Here is an 18,616-nt window from a genome sequence, read left to right on the forward strand (position 1 = left end):
AGCAAAGGCTGGGTGCTGAAAGCTTTCTCCCCTGTCCAGTGATATATCTGAAGTTAATGATCTATTGCACCTGGTGCTCTCTCCTATGTCGATGCCATCCTTTTATTGTCTGTCTTGCTGAGAGTGACAAGTGTGGCATATCCAGGGATGAGAGGACATGGTAATTAAATCCACCTACTGATGAACTCGAGGGTAACTGAGCTTTTTTGGTGCTTTGATTGCCTTCTAGAGTTTGCAAGGAGTTTCCCTGAGTTTTACTTTAAATTGCCCCTTTCCTGTTTCCTGTTTTGTTTTTTGTGTCTCTCGGAAGTAAGAATTACTAGCTGTGATTCATTAATTTGTATTGTCCGATTCTCTGTTAGACCAACCTGTGGAACGGGGCTATTGGTGCCCTATTTTCATGTATTCATGTTCAGTGCTAGCTTGCAACAAAATGTCAATTTGCTTTGTGCTATGGATGTATGTCCAATTGAAGCTGGTTTGAGACTCCCAAGCACGTTTCGCAAAGACTTGTTTGATACTTTTATGTGCTGGAATGCCTCGCGCCAATGACTGTAGTTGGGTAACTGCACAACTGCAGTGGAACCCAATTTTTAATGGGTTTTGTGAACTTCCTTTGGAACGTTAACCTCCACTGGCCTGCTAAACGCACTTAACCAGTTGAGCGAGTTATGCTGCAAAATAGTATCATAGTGCAAGCTTGTTGATGAACTGAATTAGCATCAAGTTGAGGACTAATGATATGAAAAAGGGTGTCAAAGTCGATGGCAAGAGTTCCTGTTGAGTTTGAACATTAAAATAGAAGAATATTAAAGGAACATTAGGGGGAAAATTTGTGGTTACATTTATGGTTTAACTGTCCTTTTTATATTAAAAAAAAAAGTTGGCTGCCAAGTTGTCAAGTCGTAATTATTTTAAATCTGAGATTGATTGATTTTCTGCTAGCAGAGGGTATAAAAGGATTTGGAGCAAAGGGAGGTAGATGGAGTTAAGATATCGATCAGCCATGTGCTCATTGAATGGTGGAATAAGCTCAAGGGGCTGAATTGCCTACACCGGTTTACACGGCTGCAAGCAGGCAAGGCTTATCAAAGGTGTAAACAGGCCTATGTAGCCTGAGCTTTCCCCTGTCCATTTGCGTGTGCACTTTGGCTGTCGCTCCGAACCCGAGCCATTCAATACTTTTCCCCCTCTTTCCTTTTCTCTTTCTCACTCCCTGACCATTCTCCCCTGTCATCATGCCTCCTTTCATCTCTCCTCTCTTGGATACTTTGCCCTCCTAAATCTCTACCCCAATCCTTCATTACTCTTTAACCGTCCTACTCTTCTGCCGCTGTGCTAGGATTGACTCCCTCCTAGACAAGACTACAGCTTCCCTCTGTCCTCTTGGCATCCTATGAAGGGCCCATCGAGGCACTCGTCGCTGCCTCCTTGCGAGCAGCAACCCCAACTGTCCCATCCTACTCATTCGCTGACGATCCTGCCCAGTGTATCCACTGGGGGTTAATCTTGCCAATCTCCTCCCTGTCCAGCTCACTCCCCCCCCCAGTGTTAACCCTGTAGATGCAGGCAGCCATCACTGGCCACCTTCGCATCTCCCTCCAGAACGTCCGTTCGCTTGTGAACAAGGCCCTTCCCATCCATGAGCTTATCGTGGTTGATGGCATCGACATCATGGCTCTGATGGAAACCTGTTTGAGGGGCAATGACACCTTATCCTTAAGTGAAGCCTCCCTGCTTGGCTGTACCTTCCATCACTTGCCCTGTTCAGACCACTGTGGTGGTGGCGGTGTTGCTCTCATGAGCAAATCACAGCTTGGTCTATTCCCCCCCCCCCACTCCTCTGGCACTTTCTCCTCCTTTGAGCATCTTGCCCTATTCCACCCCTCTCTCTCATTTAAAATTCTTGTTCTCTACCGCTCACCCAAGTACCATTTTTGTATTTAAAAAAAAAAGTATTACCGATATTTCTTCTCTGCTTTCCTCCCCCTCTTCTGCACCAATCAACTTCTCCTCATCCTCTGTGATTTTAACCTCCATCTAAATTCATCATGCTCTCTCTCCTGAGTTCACAAGCCTCCTATTCTCCCTTAATCTCTCTCTCCATGTAAACTCACCAACCCATATTCACAGCCACCCCCTTGACCTTGCTATCTCTCATGGCCTCGCTACTCCCATTGTGCCAATCACAGATAAGGCCATCTCTGACCACTTCCTCATATTGCTCTCTCCCAACCCTACCACCTCCTATGTCCGTCCCTGGAAAAAACTCTTTCGACTCTCTGACAACTGCACTTATGAACTCTCAACTGTTCAGTCTTTGGCCCTCCATTCACAATGACATTTCTGCAGCTACTGATCTGCTCAATCACACCCTCACCATCACCACCTTTGATGCCCTAGTCCCTATTAAAACAATTACTCACTCTCTCATCACGGCCGTTCCCCCAGTACAGCCCTGATCTTCGCTCCTTTAAGTCCAAGGGACGCAGACTTGAACGGATATGGTGGGCAACTGGTTTAGCTATTCACCACATAAAGCACTATCGGGCCCTGCTCTCGTCTGCCAAAATCGCTCATTACATTCTCGAATGATTCTGGAATAAAGATAAACCTCGGCTTCTATTCTCCACTGCAAACCACCTTTTTAAACCCCTCTCCCAAGTCTCCACCCTCCCTCTGACAATAAGTGTGAGGAGCTCATACAGGTTGATTCCCGAGATGAAGGGGATGTCTTATGAAGAAAGGTTGGACCTATACTCATTGGAGTGTAGAAGAATGAGAGGTGATCTTATTGAAACAAATAAGATTCTGAGGAGGCTTGACTGGGTAGATGCTGAGAGGATGTTTCCCCTCATGGGTGAATCTAGAACCAGGAGGCATAGTTTCAGAATAAGGGGTTGCCCATTTAAAATGGAAATGAGGAGGAATTTCTTCTGAGGGTTGTAAATCTGTGGAATTCTCTACCCCAGAGAGTTGTGGAAGCTGGGTCATTGAATATATTTAAAGTGGAGATAGACATATTTTTGAACGATAAGGGAGTTTAGGGTTATGGTGAGCGGGCAGGGAAGTGGAGTTGAGGCCAAGCTCAGATCAGCCATGATATTGAATGGCAGAGCAGGCTCGAGGGGCCAAATGACCTACTCCGGCTCCTATTTCTTGTATTCTTCTGTTCTTATAGACCTCTTTGTCTCCAAGATTGAGACCATCCGTTCTGTCGACTCTGCCTCTTACTCTTCCCTTCTTTTCTTCCCTTCCTTCCCCTAGCTCCCCGGGCCAAACCTTCTCCAAGGATCCCTCCTGCCCTAGCCCTGATCTCGCCTCTTTCTCCAGCTTCTCTCCGATCTCCCCTCATGACTTTTACAAGCTCATCCTGTCCATGAGACCCACTTCCTGCCCCTTGATCCTATTCCCACCAAACTGCTAACCACTCAACTTCCTTTTCTGGCTTCAATGTTAGCTGATGACAACGGTGTTCTCTCCTCAGGTACTGTCTCCCCCCCCCCCCCCCCCCCACCTCAAATCTGCTGTCATCACCCCTCTCCTCAACCCCTCCGTCCTTGCAAACTACCGCCCCATCTCCAACCTCCCTTTCCTTTCCTTTCCAAAGTCCTTGAATGTGTTGTTGCTTCCCAAATCCGTGCCCATCTTTCCCGCAATTCCATTTGAATCCATCCAATCCGGATTCTGTGCCTGCCACCGTACCAAAACGGCTCTCAGCACAGTCACAAATGACATCCTTTGTGACTGACAAAGACAAACTATCCCTGCTTGTCCTTCTCGAACTGTCTGCAGCCTTTGACACGGTTGACCATTCCATCCTTCTCCAACGCCTCTCCACTGTTGGCCCGCTGGGTGGGACTGCACTCACCTGGTTCCATTCTTATCTATCTAATTGTAGCCAGAGAATCACCTGCAACGGCTTCTCTTCCTGCCCCCGCATCGTTACCTCTGGTGTCATAGAAACATAGAAAATAGGTGCAGGAGCAGGCCATTCAGCCCTTCTAGCCTGCACCGCCATTCAATGAGTTCATGGCTGAACATGAAACTTCAGTACCCGCTTCCTGCTTTCTCGCCATAACCCTTGATCCCCCGAGTAGTAAGGACTTCATCTAACTCCCTTTTGAATATATTTAGTGAATTGGCCTCAACTACTTTCTGTGGTAGAGAATTCCACAGGTTCACCACTCTCTGGGTGAAGAAGTTTCTCCTCATCTCGGTCCTAAATGGCTTACCCCTTATCCTCAGACTGTGACCCCTGGTTCTGGACTTCCCCAACATTGGGAACATTCTTTCTGCATCTAACCTGTCTAAACCCGTCAGAATTTTAAACGTTTCTATGAGGTCCCCTCTCATTCTTCTGAACTCCAGTGAATACAATCCCAATTGATCCAATCTTTCTTGATAGGTCAGTCCCGCCATCCCGGGAATCAGTCTGGTGAACCTTCGCTGCACTCCCTCAATAGCAAGAATGTCCTTCCTCAAGTTAGGAGACCAAAACTGTACACAATACTCCAGGTGTGGCCTCACCAAGGCCCTGTACAACTGTAGCAACACCTCCCTGCCCCTGTATTCAAATCCCCTCGCTATGAAGGCCAACATGCCATTTGCTTTCTTAACCGCCTGCTGTACCTGCATGCCAACCTTCAATGACTGATGTACCATGACACCCAGGTCTCTTTGCACCTTCCCTTTTCCTAATCTGTCACCATTCAGATAATAGTCTGTCTCTCTGTTTTTACCACCAAAGTGGATAACCTCACATTTATCCACATTATACTTCATCTGCCATGCATTTGCCCACTCACCTAACCTATCCAAGTCACTCTGCAGCCTAATAGCATCCTCCTCGCAGCTCACACTGCCACCCAACTTAGTATCATCCGCAAATTTGGAGATACTGCATTTAATCCCCTCGTCTAAATCATTAATGTACAATGTAAACAGCTGGGGCCCCAGCACAGAACCTTGCGGCACTCCACTAGTCACTGCCTGCCATTCTGAAAAGTACCCGTTTACTCCTACTCTTTGCTTCCTGTCTGACAACCAGTTCTCAATCCACGTCAGCACACTACCCCCAATCCCATGTGCTTTAACTTTGCACATTAATCTCTTGTGTGGGACCTTGTCGAAAGCCTTCTGAAAGTCCAAATATACCACATCAACTGGTTCTCCCTTGTCCACTCTACTGGAAACATCCTCAAAAAATTCCAGAAGATTTGTCAAGCATGATTTCCCTTTCACAAATCCATGCTGACTTGGACCTATCATGTCACCATTTTCCAGATGCACTGCTATGACATCCTTAATAATTGATTCCATCACTTTACCCACTACTGAGGTCAGGCTGACCGGTCTATAATTCCCTGTTTTCTCTCTCCCTCCTTTTTTAAAAAGTGGGGTTACATTGGCTACCCTCCACTCCATAGGAACTGATCCAGAGTCAATGGAATGTTGGAAAATGACTGTCAATGCATCCGCTATTTCCAAGGCCACCTCCTTAAGTACTCTAGGATGCAGTCCATCAGGCCCTGGGGATTTATCGGCCTTCAATCTCATCAATTTCCCCAACACAATTTCCCGACTAATAAAGATTTCCCTCAGTTCCTCTTCCTTACTAGACCCTCTGACCCCTTTTATATCCGGAAGGTTGTTTGTATCCTCCTTAGTGAATACCGAACCAAAGTACTTGTTCAATTGATCCGCCATTTCTTTGCTCCCCGTTATGACTTCCCCTGATTCTGACTGCAGGGGACCTACGTTTGTCTTCACCAACCTTTTTCTCTTTACATACCTATAGAAACTTTTGCAATCCGCCTTAATGTTCCCTGCAAGCTTCTTCTCGTACTCCATTTTCCCTGTCCTAATCAAACCCTTTGTCCTCCTCTGCTGAGTTCTAAATTTCTCCCAGTCCCCAGGTTCGCTGCTATTTCTGGCCAATTTGTATGCCACTTCCTTGGCTTTAATACTATCCCTGATTTCCCTAGATAGCCACGGTTGAGCCACCTTCCCCTTTTTATTTTTACGCCAGACAGGAATGTACAATTGTTGTACTTCATCCATGCGGTCTCTAAATGTCTGCCATTGCCCATCCACAGTCAACCCCCTAAGTATCATTCGGCAATCTATCCTAGCCAATTCACGCCTCATACCTTCAAAGTTACCCTTCTTTAAGTTCTGGACCATGGTCTCTGAAATTACTGTTTCATTCTCCAACCTAATGCAGAATTCCACCATATTATGGTCACTCTTCCCCAAGGGGCCTCGCACAATGAGATTGCTAATTAATCCTCTCTCATTACACAACACCCAGTCTAAGATGGCCTCCCCCCTAGTTGGTTCCTCAACATATTGGTCTAGAAAACCATCCCTTATGCACTCCAGGAAATCCTCCTCCACCGTATTGCTTCCAGTTTGGCTAGCCCAATCTATGTGCATATTAAAGTCACCCATTATAACTGCTGCACCTTTATTGCATGCACCCCTAATTTCCTGTTTGATGCCCTCCCCAACATCCCTATTACTGTTTGGAGGTCTGTACACAACTCCTACTAACGTTTTTTGCCCTTTGGTGTTCTGCAGCTCTACCCATATAGATTCCACATCATCCAAGCTAATGTCTTTCCTAACTATTGCATTAATCTCCTCTTTAACCAGCAATGCTACCCCACCTCCTTTTCCTTTTATTCTATCCTTCCTGAATGTTGAATACCCCTGAATGTTGAGTTCCCAGCCCTGATCATCCTGGAGCCACGTCTCCGTAATCCCAATCACATCATATTTGTTAACATCTATTTGCACAATTAATTCATCCACCTTATTGCGGATACTCCTTGCATTAAGACACAAAGCCTTCAGGCTTGTTTTATTAACACCCTTTGTCCTTTTAGAATTTTGCTGTACAGTGGCCCTTTTTGTTCTTTGCCTTGGGTTTCTCTGCCCTCCACTTTTCCTCATCTCCTTTCTGTCTTTTGCTTTTGGCTCCTTTTTGTTTCCCTCTGTCTCCCTGCATTGGTTCCCATCCCCCTGCCATATTAGTTTAAATCCTCCCCAACAGCACTAGCAAACACTCCCCCTAGGACATTGGTTCCAGTCTTGCCCAGGTGCAGACCGTCCGGTTTGTACTGGTCCCACCTCCCCCAGAACCGGTCCCAATGCCCCAGGAATTTGAATCCCTCCCTGCTGCACCACTGCTCAAGCCACGTATTCATCTGCGCTATCCTGCGATTCCTACTCTGACTATCACGTGGCACTGGTAGCAATCCCGAGATTACTACTTTTGAGGTCCTACTTTTTAATTTAGCTCCTAGCTCCTTAAATTCGTTTCGTAGGACCTCATCCCTTTTTTTGCCTATGTCGTTGGTACCAATGTGCACCACGACAACTGGCTGTTCTCCCTCCCATTTCAGAATGTCCTGCACCCGCTCCGAGACATCCTTGACCCTTGCACCAGGGAGGCAACATACCATCCTGGAGTCTCGGTTGCGGCCGCAGAAACGCCTATCTATTCCCCTCACAATTGAATCCCCTATCACTATCGCTCTCCCACTCTTTTTCTTGCCCTCCTGTGCAGCAGAGCCAGCCACGGTGCCATGAACTTGGCTGCTGCTGCCCTCCCCTGATGAGTCATTCCCCTCAACAGTACCCAAAGCGGTGTATCTGTTTTGCAGGGGGATGACCGCAGGGGACCCCTGCACTACCTTCCTTGCTCTACTCTTCCTGCTGGTCTTCCATTCCCTATCTGGCTGTGGACCCTTTCCCTGCGGTAAGACCAACTCACTACACGTGATACTCACGTCATTCTCAGCATCGTGGATGCTCCAGAGTAAATCCACCCTCAGCTCCAATTCCGTAACGCGGACCGTCAGGAGCTGGAGGCGGATACACTTCCCGCACACGTAGTCGTCAGGGACACCGGAAGTGTCCCCGAGTTCCCACATGGTACAGGAGGAGCATAACACCCGACCGAGCTCTCCTGCCATGTCTTAACCCTTAGATACACTTAAACTGGTAATAACAATGTTAAAAGTTACTGACCAATATAAGAAGAAAAAGAAAAACTACCCAAGTATCTATCCTTGACCCTCTCCTATTTCTCATCTACATGTTGTACCTTGGCGGCGACATCTAAAAACACAGCATCAGTTTCTACATGTAAGCTGATGACACCCAGCTCTACCTCAATACCACTTCTCTTGGCCCCTCCACACACTCTCAATTGTCAGACTGCTTGTCCAACATCCAATTCTAGATGAGCAGAAATGTTCTCCAATTGAATATTGGGAAGACCGAAGCCATTGTTTTCGGTCCCCGCCACTGACTCCATCCCTCCTCCCAACTTCTGTCTGAGGCTGAACCAGGCTATTCCCAACCTTGGTGTCACATTTGAACCAGAAATGAGCTTTCGATCACACATCCACAGCATAACTAAGACCGCCTATTTCCACCTCGGTAACATTGCCCATCTCCACATTTGCCTCAGCTCATCCACTGCTGAAACCCTCATCCATGCGTTTGTTACCTCTAGACTTGACTATTCCAACGCACTCCTGGCTGGCCTCACATTCTACCCTTCGTAAACTAAACTTGATGCAAAACTTGGCTGCCCGTGTCCTAACTCTCCCAAGTCCCCCTCGCCCATCACCCCTGTGCTCGCTGACTTAGATTGGCCTCGATTTCAAAATTCTCATCCTTATTTTCAAATCCCTCCATGGCCTCGCCCCTCCCCATCTCTCACCTCCTCCAGCGCCCCCCCCCCCCCCTCCCCGAGATATCTGCGCTCCTCTAATTCTACCCTCTTGGGCATCCCTGATTATAATCACTCCACCATTGGTGGCTGTGTCTTCTGTTGCCTAGGCCCCAAGCTCTAGAACTCCCTGGCTAAACCTCTCTCCTCTCTTCTTCAAGACGCTTCTTAAAACCTACCTCTTTGACCAAGCTTTTGGTCACCTGCACTAATTTCTACTTGTGCGGCCCGGTGCCAAATTGTTTTATCTCATAATATTCCTGTGAAGTGTCAAGTTGTAGTTGTTCTTATGTTTCTAAAACTTTGTGTGGATGAGCAGTACAAAATGGTCTCCATGCAACAGTCGGCTTGCGATGGGCCGAGGGAAGACTGGGCAAATTTAAATATAAACATGGGAAACTGATGCAGGTAAAATAAATTAAAATAAATAAAGTGCTGGAAACACCCAGCATGTCAAGGAGCACATGTGATGGGAACAACAAAATCAACATTTCAGGTGTGGACCCCTCATCAGAGCTGGAAGATATTACCGATGAGCACCATTTCAAAAAGGAGCAAAACACGAGGGAGGGGAAAACCATAATGTTCACACACACACACACACGCCCATACATGCACAGAATGACCAGTAAAGTGTGTGTTTCTCCTGCAAATGTCCACTTTCTGTCTCAGGTTCCAAGGTATCTGTATTTTCTTTCTCTTTTTTTTGTCCAACTCCATTCACCCATTGAACACAGATCACCAGTTCTTTGGCTTTTGTCACTGATGCTTCATAATTGATTGTTAGGAGCATCCAAAAGTGGTCTGTGGTAACTTCCCCCTTCTCTCTGGGGAAAATGCCTGGCTATTAAGTTGTGTCTCTTTGGGATTTATTTTGTGGCTGTCTGAATCCTTGAATTGTGTTGCAAGCCTGTAGCTAGTTCCTGGGTGCCTGCTCTACTGCTGGTTGTTGGGTTTATGGCCGTGGTAGATTGTTAGGTGTAGGGCAGCTCTGTTGCATAATTGATAGGTTCCCTATTAATAACATTTGATGCAAAAATAAGTTTTGTTTTTGAAAAGTCTGTTTATTGGAATAAGAACATAAACCATGGGGGTGAGTGGGGATGGCCATTTGGCCCACTAATCCCAGTCCCACCCACATACCATGCCATTTACACTGCTGTGGCCTTCAATTAATCCAACCCGATCCAGATATTTCTGATTATCTTGAATAACCTATCTATCCAATTACTTTTGGATGAATCTTCATACAAGGCTAATGCTTGGTTTGTCAATTACTGTTTTCTGCGGCAGTGTTTTCTGAATCAATGGACTGTGAAATGTTTTTAATGTCATGCTTCTGGTAATTCAGATATAACAGGGGAGAACATTGCAGAATCGTTGTTAACCGAAGGATTGGTTGCAGTTCGTAGAGAAGGAATTCGAGGAACAAAGTAAGTGCTTTATATATTTGGAAAATAAAAACCTCTTGATGAATTGGAATATACTGAGAGGATCTTTTGTGCTCTCCCTGCCCTCCATAATCCATAGTCTCAAAACTGTCACCAAGCTCATGGTCTTACAGGGCCGTAGTAATACCCGCCTTCCTGTATGGCTGAGACGTGGATCATGTACAGCAGACACCTCAAGTCGCTGGAGAAATACCACCAGCGATGTCTCCGCAAGATCCTGCATATCCCCTGGGAGGACAGACGCACAAACATAAACGTCCTCGTCCAGGCCAACATCCCAGCATTGAAGCACTGACCACACTTGATCAGCTCCGCTGGGCAGGCCACATAGTTCGCATGCCAGGCACGAGACTCCCAAAGCAAGCGCTCTACTCTGAACTTGTCCACGGCAAACGAGCCAAAGGTGGGCAGAGGAAACGTTACAAGAACACCCTCAAAGCCTCCCTGATAAAGTGCGACATCCCCACTGACACCCGGAGTTCCTGGCCATAGATTGTCCTAAGTGGAGGAAGTGCATTCGGGAGGGTGCTGAGCTCCTCGAGTATCGTCGCCAAGAGCATGCAGAAATCAAGCGCACGCAGCAGAAGGAGCGTGCGGCAAACCAGGCTCCCTGCCCACCCTTTCCCTCAACGGCTATCTGTCCCACCTGTGACAGAGACTGTGGTTCTCGTATTGGACTGTACAGCCACCTAAGAACTCATGCTAAGAGTGGAAGCAAATCTTCCTCGATTCTGAGGGACTGCCTATGATGATGAATGCATAGGGTAACATTGGACTTGCTAACACAACAGGGGCAAGGTTAAAAGCAATGGTTGTTGGCTTGAAATGCCAACTTGTTTTCCTTCTTGGTTCAGTTTTTTTCTTTCCTTCTCTCTAGCAATGTAAATTGGTTGTATTGTCTTGAATAAAATTTGATTGCCCCCACACTCGGAACTCTCCAATGAGGAAGAAAAGATTGTCGCATTGTTCCCTTTTATCCCAGTTGAAGTCAATAATATATGATCCATTCCAAGTGTCTGTGGACTAGGGGGCCCAGTAACATTGAACCTGAGGAGGGACATAACTGCTGAACTACAGGGTTCAACCCTCAAAGATTTGTACGTTGAAGCTTGCTGAGATCCTTTCGAAGTGTAGGGCAGAAGTAATAGTCTGTAGGCGTTTATACGGCTGAAGATTGTTGTTTTGTTCCATCTTGTTGCCTTTGTACATTGAAAGGGTGATATAAGGAAAACTCAGTAGCTCTTTAAATTAAACTGCTTAATGAAAGAACAGCAAGTGGTGCTGCAGTTATCCCTCATTTTAGTTCTGTCCTTTCTAGTTTGCCACCCCTCCAATCTCTCCCTCTGAGAACATAGTGATGTGCTGTCATATGTTTGCATTGACAGCACATCACTGTGTTCTCAGATGGAGAGGTGACTCTTTCCCTGTTCCTATAGGGATGTGCCATCTCCAGTGATTTGATTGAAATTGGATACCTTGCCATGTGGGGAATTGGGTGGGAACCTGTATCATCCATCACAGGAATGCATGATAATTAACATTTTTCTTTCATTCTGTTTCTCTGCCCATTTTCTCCCCTCCTGCTGAAGCCATGATCTTAATGGGATACTATTCTACAGGCATTGAGAGCCTGCTGGTATCTAAACCAACTGCCATTTCTTTGTGTAAGCTCAGGAAGTGAGTGTTCGACCGGCCATTTGGCTACTGGGGTAACTTAGTCGAGGCAGATTGGATTTTTTTGCCCCAAGCAGGGCTTTCTGGATAGCATTTGAGAGTGGGTAATCTTGATATTCCCCCCATCCAAACCATGAAGTGTTGAGATTAATTGTAGGACACCCTACTGTTTTGCTGACTGAGATCAGCTAACTTGACCAAGACTGAAGCTCAAAACTGGGACCTGCCGACTGGATTTGCCACAGTTGCTAACTGCTTGAGTCATTGAGAGCCTAATCAGTCATTTCCAATGACCAAGCTGAACTTGTCCGAATAAAAAAAATCAAAGGGGAGAAAATGTGCTAAGCACTTGGAAGACAGGAGCAGTTTGCTCCTCTTTCAAGCCTTGTACTGTGTGTGTGTGTGGTGATATTTCATAGATTATTTATGGGTTTGTGCTAGAGATTCCTTGTGATGAATTCCAAATATCAGCCTATTATATTGATTGATTGATGCTCGAGAAGACCATGAGGTGCAGGGAAAACATGATCATGCAGCTTTTTCCGAGGTTCAAGGGCTACTTTGGCAGAGGCCTGGGAGCATGTTGCCCACCAAGTTGGGGAAAGGTATACAGGATTTTATCTGAAGTTCCATTCTCCTAAGCCCCCCATTTGCTAATTGTGTTGTATTTTTCTTTTAGCCCCGAGCAAGCCAGACTATGTGAACTTGAGGATCAAGCAAAAGCTGCGAAGAAAGGAATGTGGGGTGAGGGAGGTGGTTCGCACACTATTCGCGATCTGAAATACACCATCGAGAATCCACGCCATTTTGTGGACTCCAATCATCAGAAACCAGTTAACGGTTAGTGAGCCAGGCTAACTTTCTAGCTGCTGTAACTGTTGATGCTTCATCTGAGTCCTGAGTTACGCTTAATGTATTCCATTCTTGATGTCTGTATTCTGTGTAGATCATGGCTAACTGGCAAATTGGCAGTATTTTAGACAATGCTTACAAAAGATGCTCCTCAAGTTGTCCTGGGCATGGTAGGCAAATGACATGACTGTAATGTTAGTGATGGCATATGTCTTGGCACCCGAGATTTCTCCCCATGTATTGGGTTCCCAAACACCAAGTAGAAGCTGATTGCTTTTCCCAGAGGGAGGGACTCATCACCTGGGCTTTTCTTGTTTGCCTTCGAGTGGTTGTTAATGAGTAGCACTTGGTGGGGGGGCGGCGGGGCGGGGCGGGGGGGGGGGGAGTTCCACCTATTCACTGTTTTGACTACAGATGATGTTTGGTCCAAGGATACTGGGAGTTTTGCTTTCTACAAAAATGCTTATATTGTGAGGCTCTAAATTTAGACAGTTGGTTATGACTGTTTTTCTAAGAGACGAGAGGAGCTGGAATTATTCTCCTTGGAGCAGAGAAGGTGAAGGGGAGATTTGATAGAGGTGTTAATGAAGGTTTTTGATGGAGCAAATAAGGGGAAACTGTTTCCAGTGGCAGAAGGGTCGGTAACCAGGGGACACGATTTTTCTTGACTCCTTTATGATGATCTGGAATGCACTGCATGAAAGGGTGGTGGAAGCAGATTCAATCATAACTTTCAAAAATAAATTGTATAAATATTTAAAGGAAATAAATTTAGGGCTTTGGGAGGAAAATTCAGGGTTGTGGAGCTAATTTAATAGCTCTTTCAAAGAGCTGGCAGAGGCAAGGTGGGCCAAATTGCCACATTATGTGTTGTATGCTTCTATGCTGATCACATAGTACTGGGACTATTGGAACTGCTGTTGTTGGTCACCCTCTTTGTTAAAAGGTCCAGAGATTGAACTTGAGTGAAATCTTGCTGTGTTGAGTCACTCTCCCAATAAATTGGAAAGAATTGTAATTAGTATTAGCTGCCCGTTTATTCCATCTGACCATAGTTTTATAGTGCATTGGGCCATTAACTTAAAGTTACTGAGGCTGTGTTACAGGGTTGAATTATGGAGTATTTACTCAGCCCATAGCAACTGTGCATTAGTTCTCTAGCACGGAGAATGTACACTGTGATCAGGGATCTGCACTTTGGTTTTGAACTGCTGATATTTCACATTCCATTTCAGCCTTTGCTCAGTGGCTCCTCTGAGTCAGAAGGTTGTGGGAACAAGCCATCACCAAGACTGTTTATTACCATCTCTGCAACATCACCCACCTCCACCCTTGCCGCACCCCCATCATGCTTTTTGTCAATTCTAGGATCCAACTTCATTCTTGCTAGTTTCCATCCTCTACCATAAACGTCAACTTGCTCAAAGCTCAGCCAGCTACATGCCGTCTTGCTCGTCAATCCCAATCATCTTCCCTGACCAACACTTGCTCCTTGTCCCACAAAGTATTGAATTTAACGTTCTCCATTTTCAAATCCCTTCATGACTTTGCACACCCTACCACTTAAACCTTCCAACCTTGTGCCCTGCAGCTCTATCTTAATATGGGTTCCCCTATCCCTCTACCTGTTGGTGGTAGAGCTATCAGCTGTCTTGGGATGCACACTCTGGAACTCACTCCTTGAACCCATCTGTTTATTCATCTCTCCCCACCTTTTCATTAAAAAAAATGAAAAACAAAAGATGCTCCTTGACTTAACATTTTGGTCACCTCTTGGCTCGGGGTCTGTCATTGATCCCTTAGTTTTTTCCACATTCTATAAAACACCTTTGTTTTCTACATTCAAGGTGGCAGATTATTGCAAGCTTCTATTGTGCCTTGTTCAAGGGATGTTGAATGTGTTCTGTTTTTTTTTAAACAGCTATAATTGAGCATGTGCGAGATGGAAGTGTGGTGAGAGCTTTGTTGCTGCCTGACTACTACCTGGTGACCGTTATGCTTTCTGGTGTCAAGGTACATCTATGGAACAAGATTACTGTTGCATTTCATGTGTAATTGCAATTACACAAAGGTCTTGTGTGCAAGTTCAGACTGATTTCCAACTGGGACATGGCTGACGTTGTAAACTCTCAGTAGAATTGCACTGATTTCCCAATGCACTGTGCCACCCTTTATATTTATATTAAAAAAGAAATCACACCATGGGTAATTGCTCAATCACAACCCCAATATATTTTCAGAATGTCTGTCAAAGTGCTGAAACATGTTTCTTTGTTTAACCTTTGCTGCCAATACTCGGTACGACTTGCACAGCAAAAGCAAAATACTGCGGATGCTGGAAATCTCAAATAAAATCAGAAAACGTTGGAAATACTCAGCAGGTCAGGCAGCATCTGTGGAGAGAGAAACCGAGTTTATGACCTTGGTTGGTGACCTTTTGTTAGAACTCTGACCTGTTCTGATGAAAGGTCATTGACATGCAACATTAACTCTGTTTCTCTGGAGGACTGGAGAATTGCAAATGTTACACCCTTGTTCAAAAAAGAATGTGATGATAAACCCAGCAACTAGAGGCCAGTCAGTTTAACCTCGGTAGTGGGGAAGCTTTTAAAATCAATAATCAGACAAAATTAACAGTCACTTAGACAAGTTTAGATTAATTAAGGAAAGCCAGCATGGATTTGTTACAGGCAAATCATGTTTAACCAACTTGATCGAGTTTTTTGATGAGGTAACAGAGAAGGTTGATGCGGGCAATGCAGTTGATGGGGTGTACATGGATTTCCAAAAGATGTTTGACAAAGTGCCATATAATAGGCTTGCCAACAAAGTTGAAGCCCATGGAATAAAAGGGATAGTGGCAGCATGGATATGAAATTGGCTCAGTGACAGGAAACACAGAGTAGTGGTGAACGGTTATTTTTCGAACTGGAGAAAGGTATACAGTGGTGTTCCCCAGGGGTCGGTTCTATGATCGCTGCTTTTCTTGATGTATATTAATGACTTGGATGTGGGTGTACAGGGCACAATTTCAAAATTTGCAGATGACACAAAACTTGGAAGTATAGTGAACAGTGAGGAGGAGAGTAATAGACTTCAAGAGGACAAAGACAGGCTGGTGGAATGGGTGGTCACGTGGAAGATAAAATTTAATGCAGAAAAGTGCAAAGTGATGCACTTTGGTAGAATACACTGCCTGAAAGGGTGGCGGAGGCAGACTCAATCACAGCTTTCAAAAGGGAGTTGGATAGTACCTGAAGGAAAATAATTTGTAGGGCTACGGGGAAAGGGCAGGGGAATGGAACTAGCTGAAATGCTCTTGCAGAAAGCTGGCATGGGCTGAATGGCCACCTTCCGTGCTGTAGCCATTCTATGATTCTCTCTTCATAGATGCTGCCTGACCGGCTGAGTATTTCCAACATTTTCTGTTTTTAACTCTGTACTACTACACTGAAAGCCGAGAGTAGTTGAAGATGTTGGGAGACAAGATTAAATTAAAAATAATTTGGTAGAAAAATCACCCCCCTCCCCCTTCCCTGATACCCTAATTTTCAAGGGTAAGTCAACATTTCTGTGGCCATTTAATTATCTTCTTCACCCCCTTTTTCTCTTGCACCCTCTCTCCAAAAAAAGATATCTCCATTAGTTATTTTGGTAGTTTATTCGTGGTTTTCTACAAGGTTGAGTGGCGTACTACTGTTTTAAAGGTCAAGATGGTAAATCAGTATTTTCCCTTCCAGGATAAAACTTGGCTGCTGCTGAAGTTTGGTTGGCAGAGCTCATCTCTGCCCCCGTAACACTGCCATGTAGGATGCATCTGAGCACCTGCAATCCTTTTTTGTTGAGCGGAGACTTGTTGCTAGGACAAGATGCCAGCCAGAGGATATGCGCTATCCCTTCATTCCGATAGTAAGGCTGCTTTCAGAAGTGCCTGTCCTTGGCTGGCGCTGGTGTCATGGGAGTAAATTAACTTTAAGTAAATTATCCCTCAACACATAATTTTAAGTTATGTTTTTATTTCTTCCCATTCCCTGGCTTTCCTGTGTTATACAACATTGTGGGAGCTGAGCAAGTACTCATCTCTGGTATTGGCGAAAGCTCCATGCTATTGCCAGGCAGTGTCAAGCTAGAGGAAGGACTCTTGGCCATGTCAGCCCACGGATGATATAGAAACATAGAAAAATAGGTGCAGGAGTAGGCCATTCAGCCCTTCGAGCCTGCACCGACCGCCATTCAATAAGATCATGGCTGATCATTCCTTCAGTGTCCCTTTCCTGCTTTCTCTCCACACCCCTTGATCCCCTTCACCGTAAGAGCCATATCTAACTCCCTCTTGAATATATTGGCGAAAGCTGATGTGTAAGGGTAGCTTAATGACGTGTCCTTCCTCTGGGGAAGTGTCTGATCTCTCCTTGGTATCCCACCCCCCGCACTTTGTCTTCTCTTCACACCATTACCCCAATCCCACCCCCTCCAGTTGAGTTCATAAAGTTCCACGCAGGAGTGAGCATATCTGACTGTTCCATGGCGCAACATGTTTGTCCACCAGTGAGATGTGACCCCCCCCTCCTTCCCCATGCAGAGGTTTCTAATGCTTCCTTACTGCTTCCTCATCCTGCTAGCAGTTCCAAGTTGAAGAGATTTTCGAGTGGAGTTCATTGCTGGCTCACTTCTGTGTCTCGTGCTGCTTGTAATAGAGGATAGGAAATTCCTTAAGATCTCTCAATTTTGAAAGTTGAGTTATGAGCTGTCAGTTGCTATCATCTATATAGTTATACATTTCCAGTAAAATTCATTCCACTCCAGACATTGTACTTGCAAAACCATCTTCAAATACTGGTTGATTGAGCTGCAACCTGACTGACTAGTGTGCAGTATTTCAATCTGCAAAGTTACTGGACAAACAATTAAATTGTTAATCACCTCCGTTTGTGTTTACTTACAGCAATTAGACTTTATGGTCTTAGAGCCAGGTGAATGTAAACATTTTTCTGCTTTAATAGAATAATATATTAGACATTACATGGTTAAAATACTTTTCTTATGAGATTGTCTAATTTATTGAGAGCAATGTCACAGGAGACTTAGTAAAAGTTGTGCTGAGTGACTAATATTACTGCTGGGGAATGGAGCACTCTCTAATGCCAGTCCCCACTATTGGCGTTAGGCACCCCGAACCCTGGGATAGCTTGGGCTTGATGAGAGTAAAGCTCCGGATGGTGCACTGGTGCCCCATCCAGCACTTCTTTATCAAACATTGCATGATTAAATGCAGAATAAAGGTCCCTCTATTCCCCTCCAACAATGTGAGAAGGGAGTCCCTTATTTTATCATCTGCCACGCTATGGCCTCTGGAGTCACAAGTGTAGTGCCATTTTGTGCCCATACTGATGAGATTGAAACTAGTCAAACTTATTTTGTGCAGACCCTTTATAGCCAGCACACACAGGAAACTTTCTTCACTCCATCAATCTGTGCAGGATTTGAACCCAGGCTCCTGAAATGAAAGACCGGCATTTGCCCACTGCAGCACCCAATTTCTTATTTAATGATTGAAAAATGTATCTGGTTTATTCATTAAGAATGTAAGAAATAGGAGCAGGAGTAGGCCATACGAATGGTTAATTCATTATTTAATACATTAATTTAAAAGGAATTGCTTAATTTAAAAGGAATTGCACCTCTCCATCTCAGTGTAACATTGTAAGTCATGGTGCAAAATCAGCTTGTAATTCCAAAGGCATTCGATTCATTCAATATGCAGATGGATGGCTGAAGATTACTTGGCAGCAACTAAGTAGCTGTGCTCAAGTCATTACTCATTAAATCAGTGCATTCTCTAAAGCATGACATTAAAGGGGCTGGCTTAAACCACAAGTTTGCTTTGGATGAA

The 18,616-nt window shown here is 45.1% G+C and overlaps 1 protein-coding gene across 1 annotated transcript in view; it reads left to right on the forward strand.

Moving 5' to 3' along the window:
• The window catches only part of snd1 (staphylococcal nuclease and tudor domain containing 1), a 1,067,139-nt gene that overhangs the window by 51,516 nt on the left and 997,007 nt on the right, over positions 1–18,616 (forward strand). The window contains exons 4-6 of the mRNA XM_070897262.1: positions 10,098–10,179; positions 12,551–12,711; positions 14,645–14,736. Of these exons, the coding sequence (XP_070753363.1) occupies positions 10,098–10,179; positions 12,551–12,711; positions 14,645–14,736 (335 nt within the window). The remainder of the gene's footprint in view (positions 1–10,097; positions 10,180–12,550; positions 12,712–14,644; positions 14,737–18,616) is intronic.

The sequence above is a fragment of the Pristiophorus japonicus genome, chromosome 13 (assembly GCF_044704955.1).
Source record: "Pristiophorus japonicus isolate sPriJap1 chromosome 13, sPriJap1.hap1, whole genome shotgun sequence".
Lineage (NCBI taxonomy): Eukaryota > Metazoa > Chordata > Chondrichthyes > Pristiophoridae > Pristiophorus > Pristiophorus japonicus.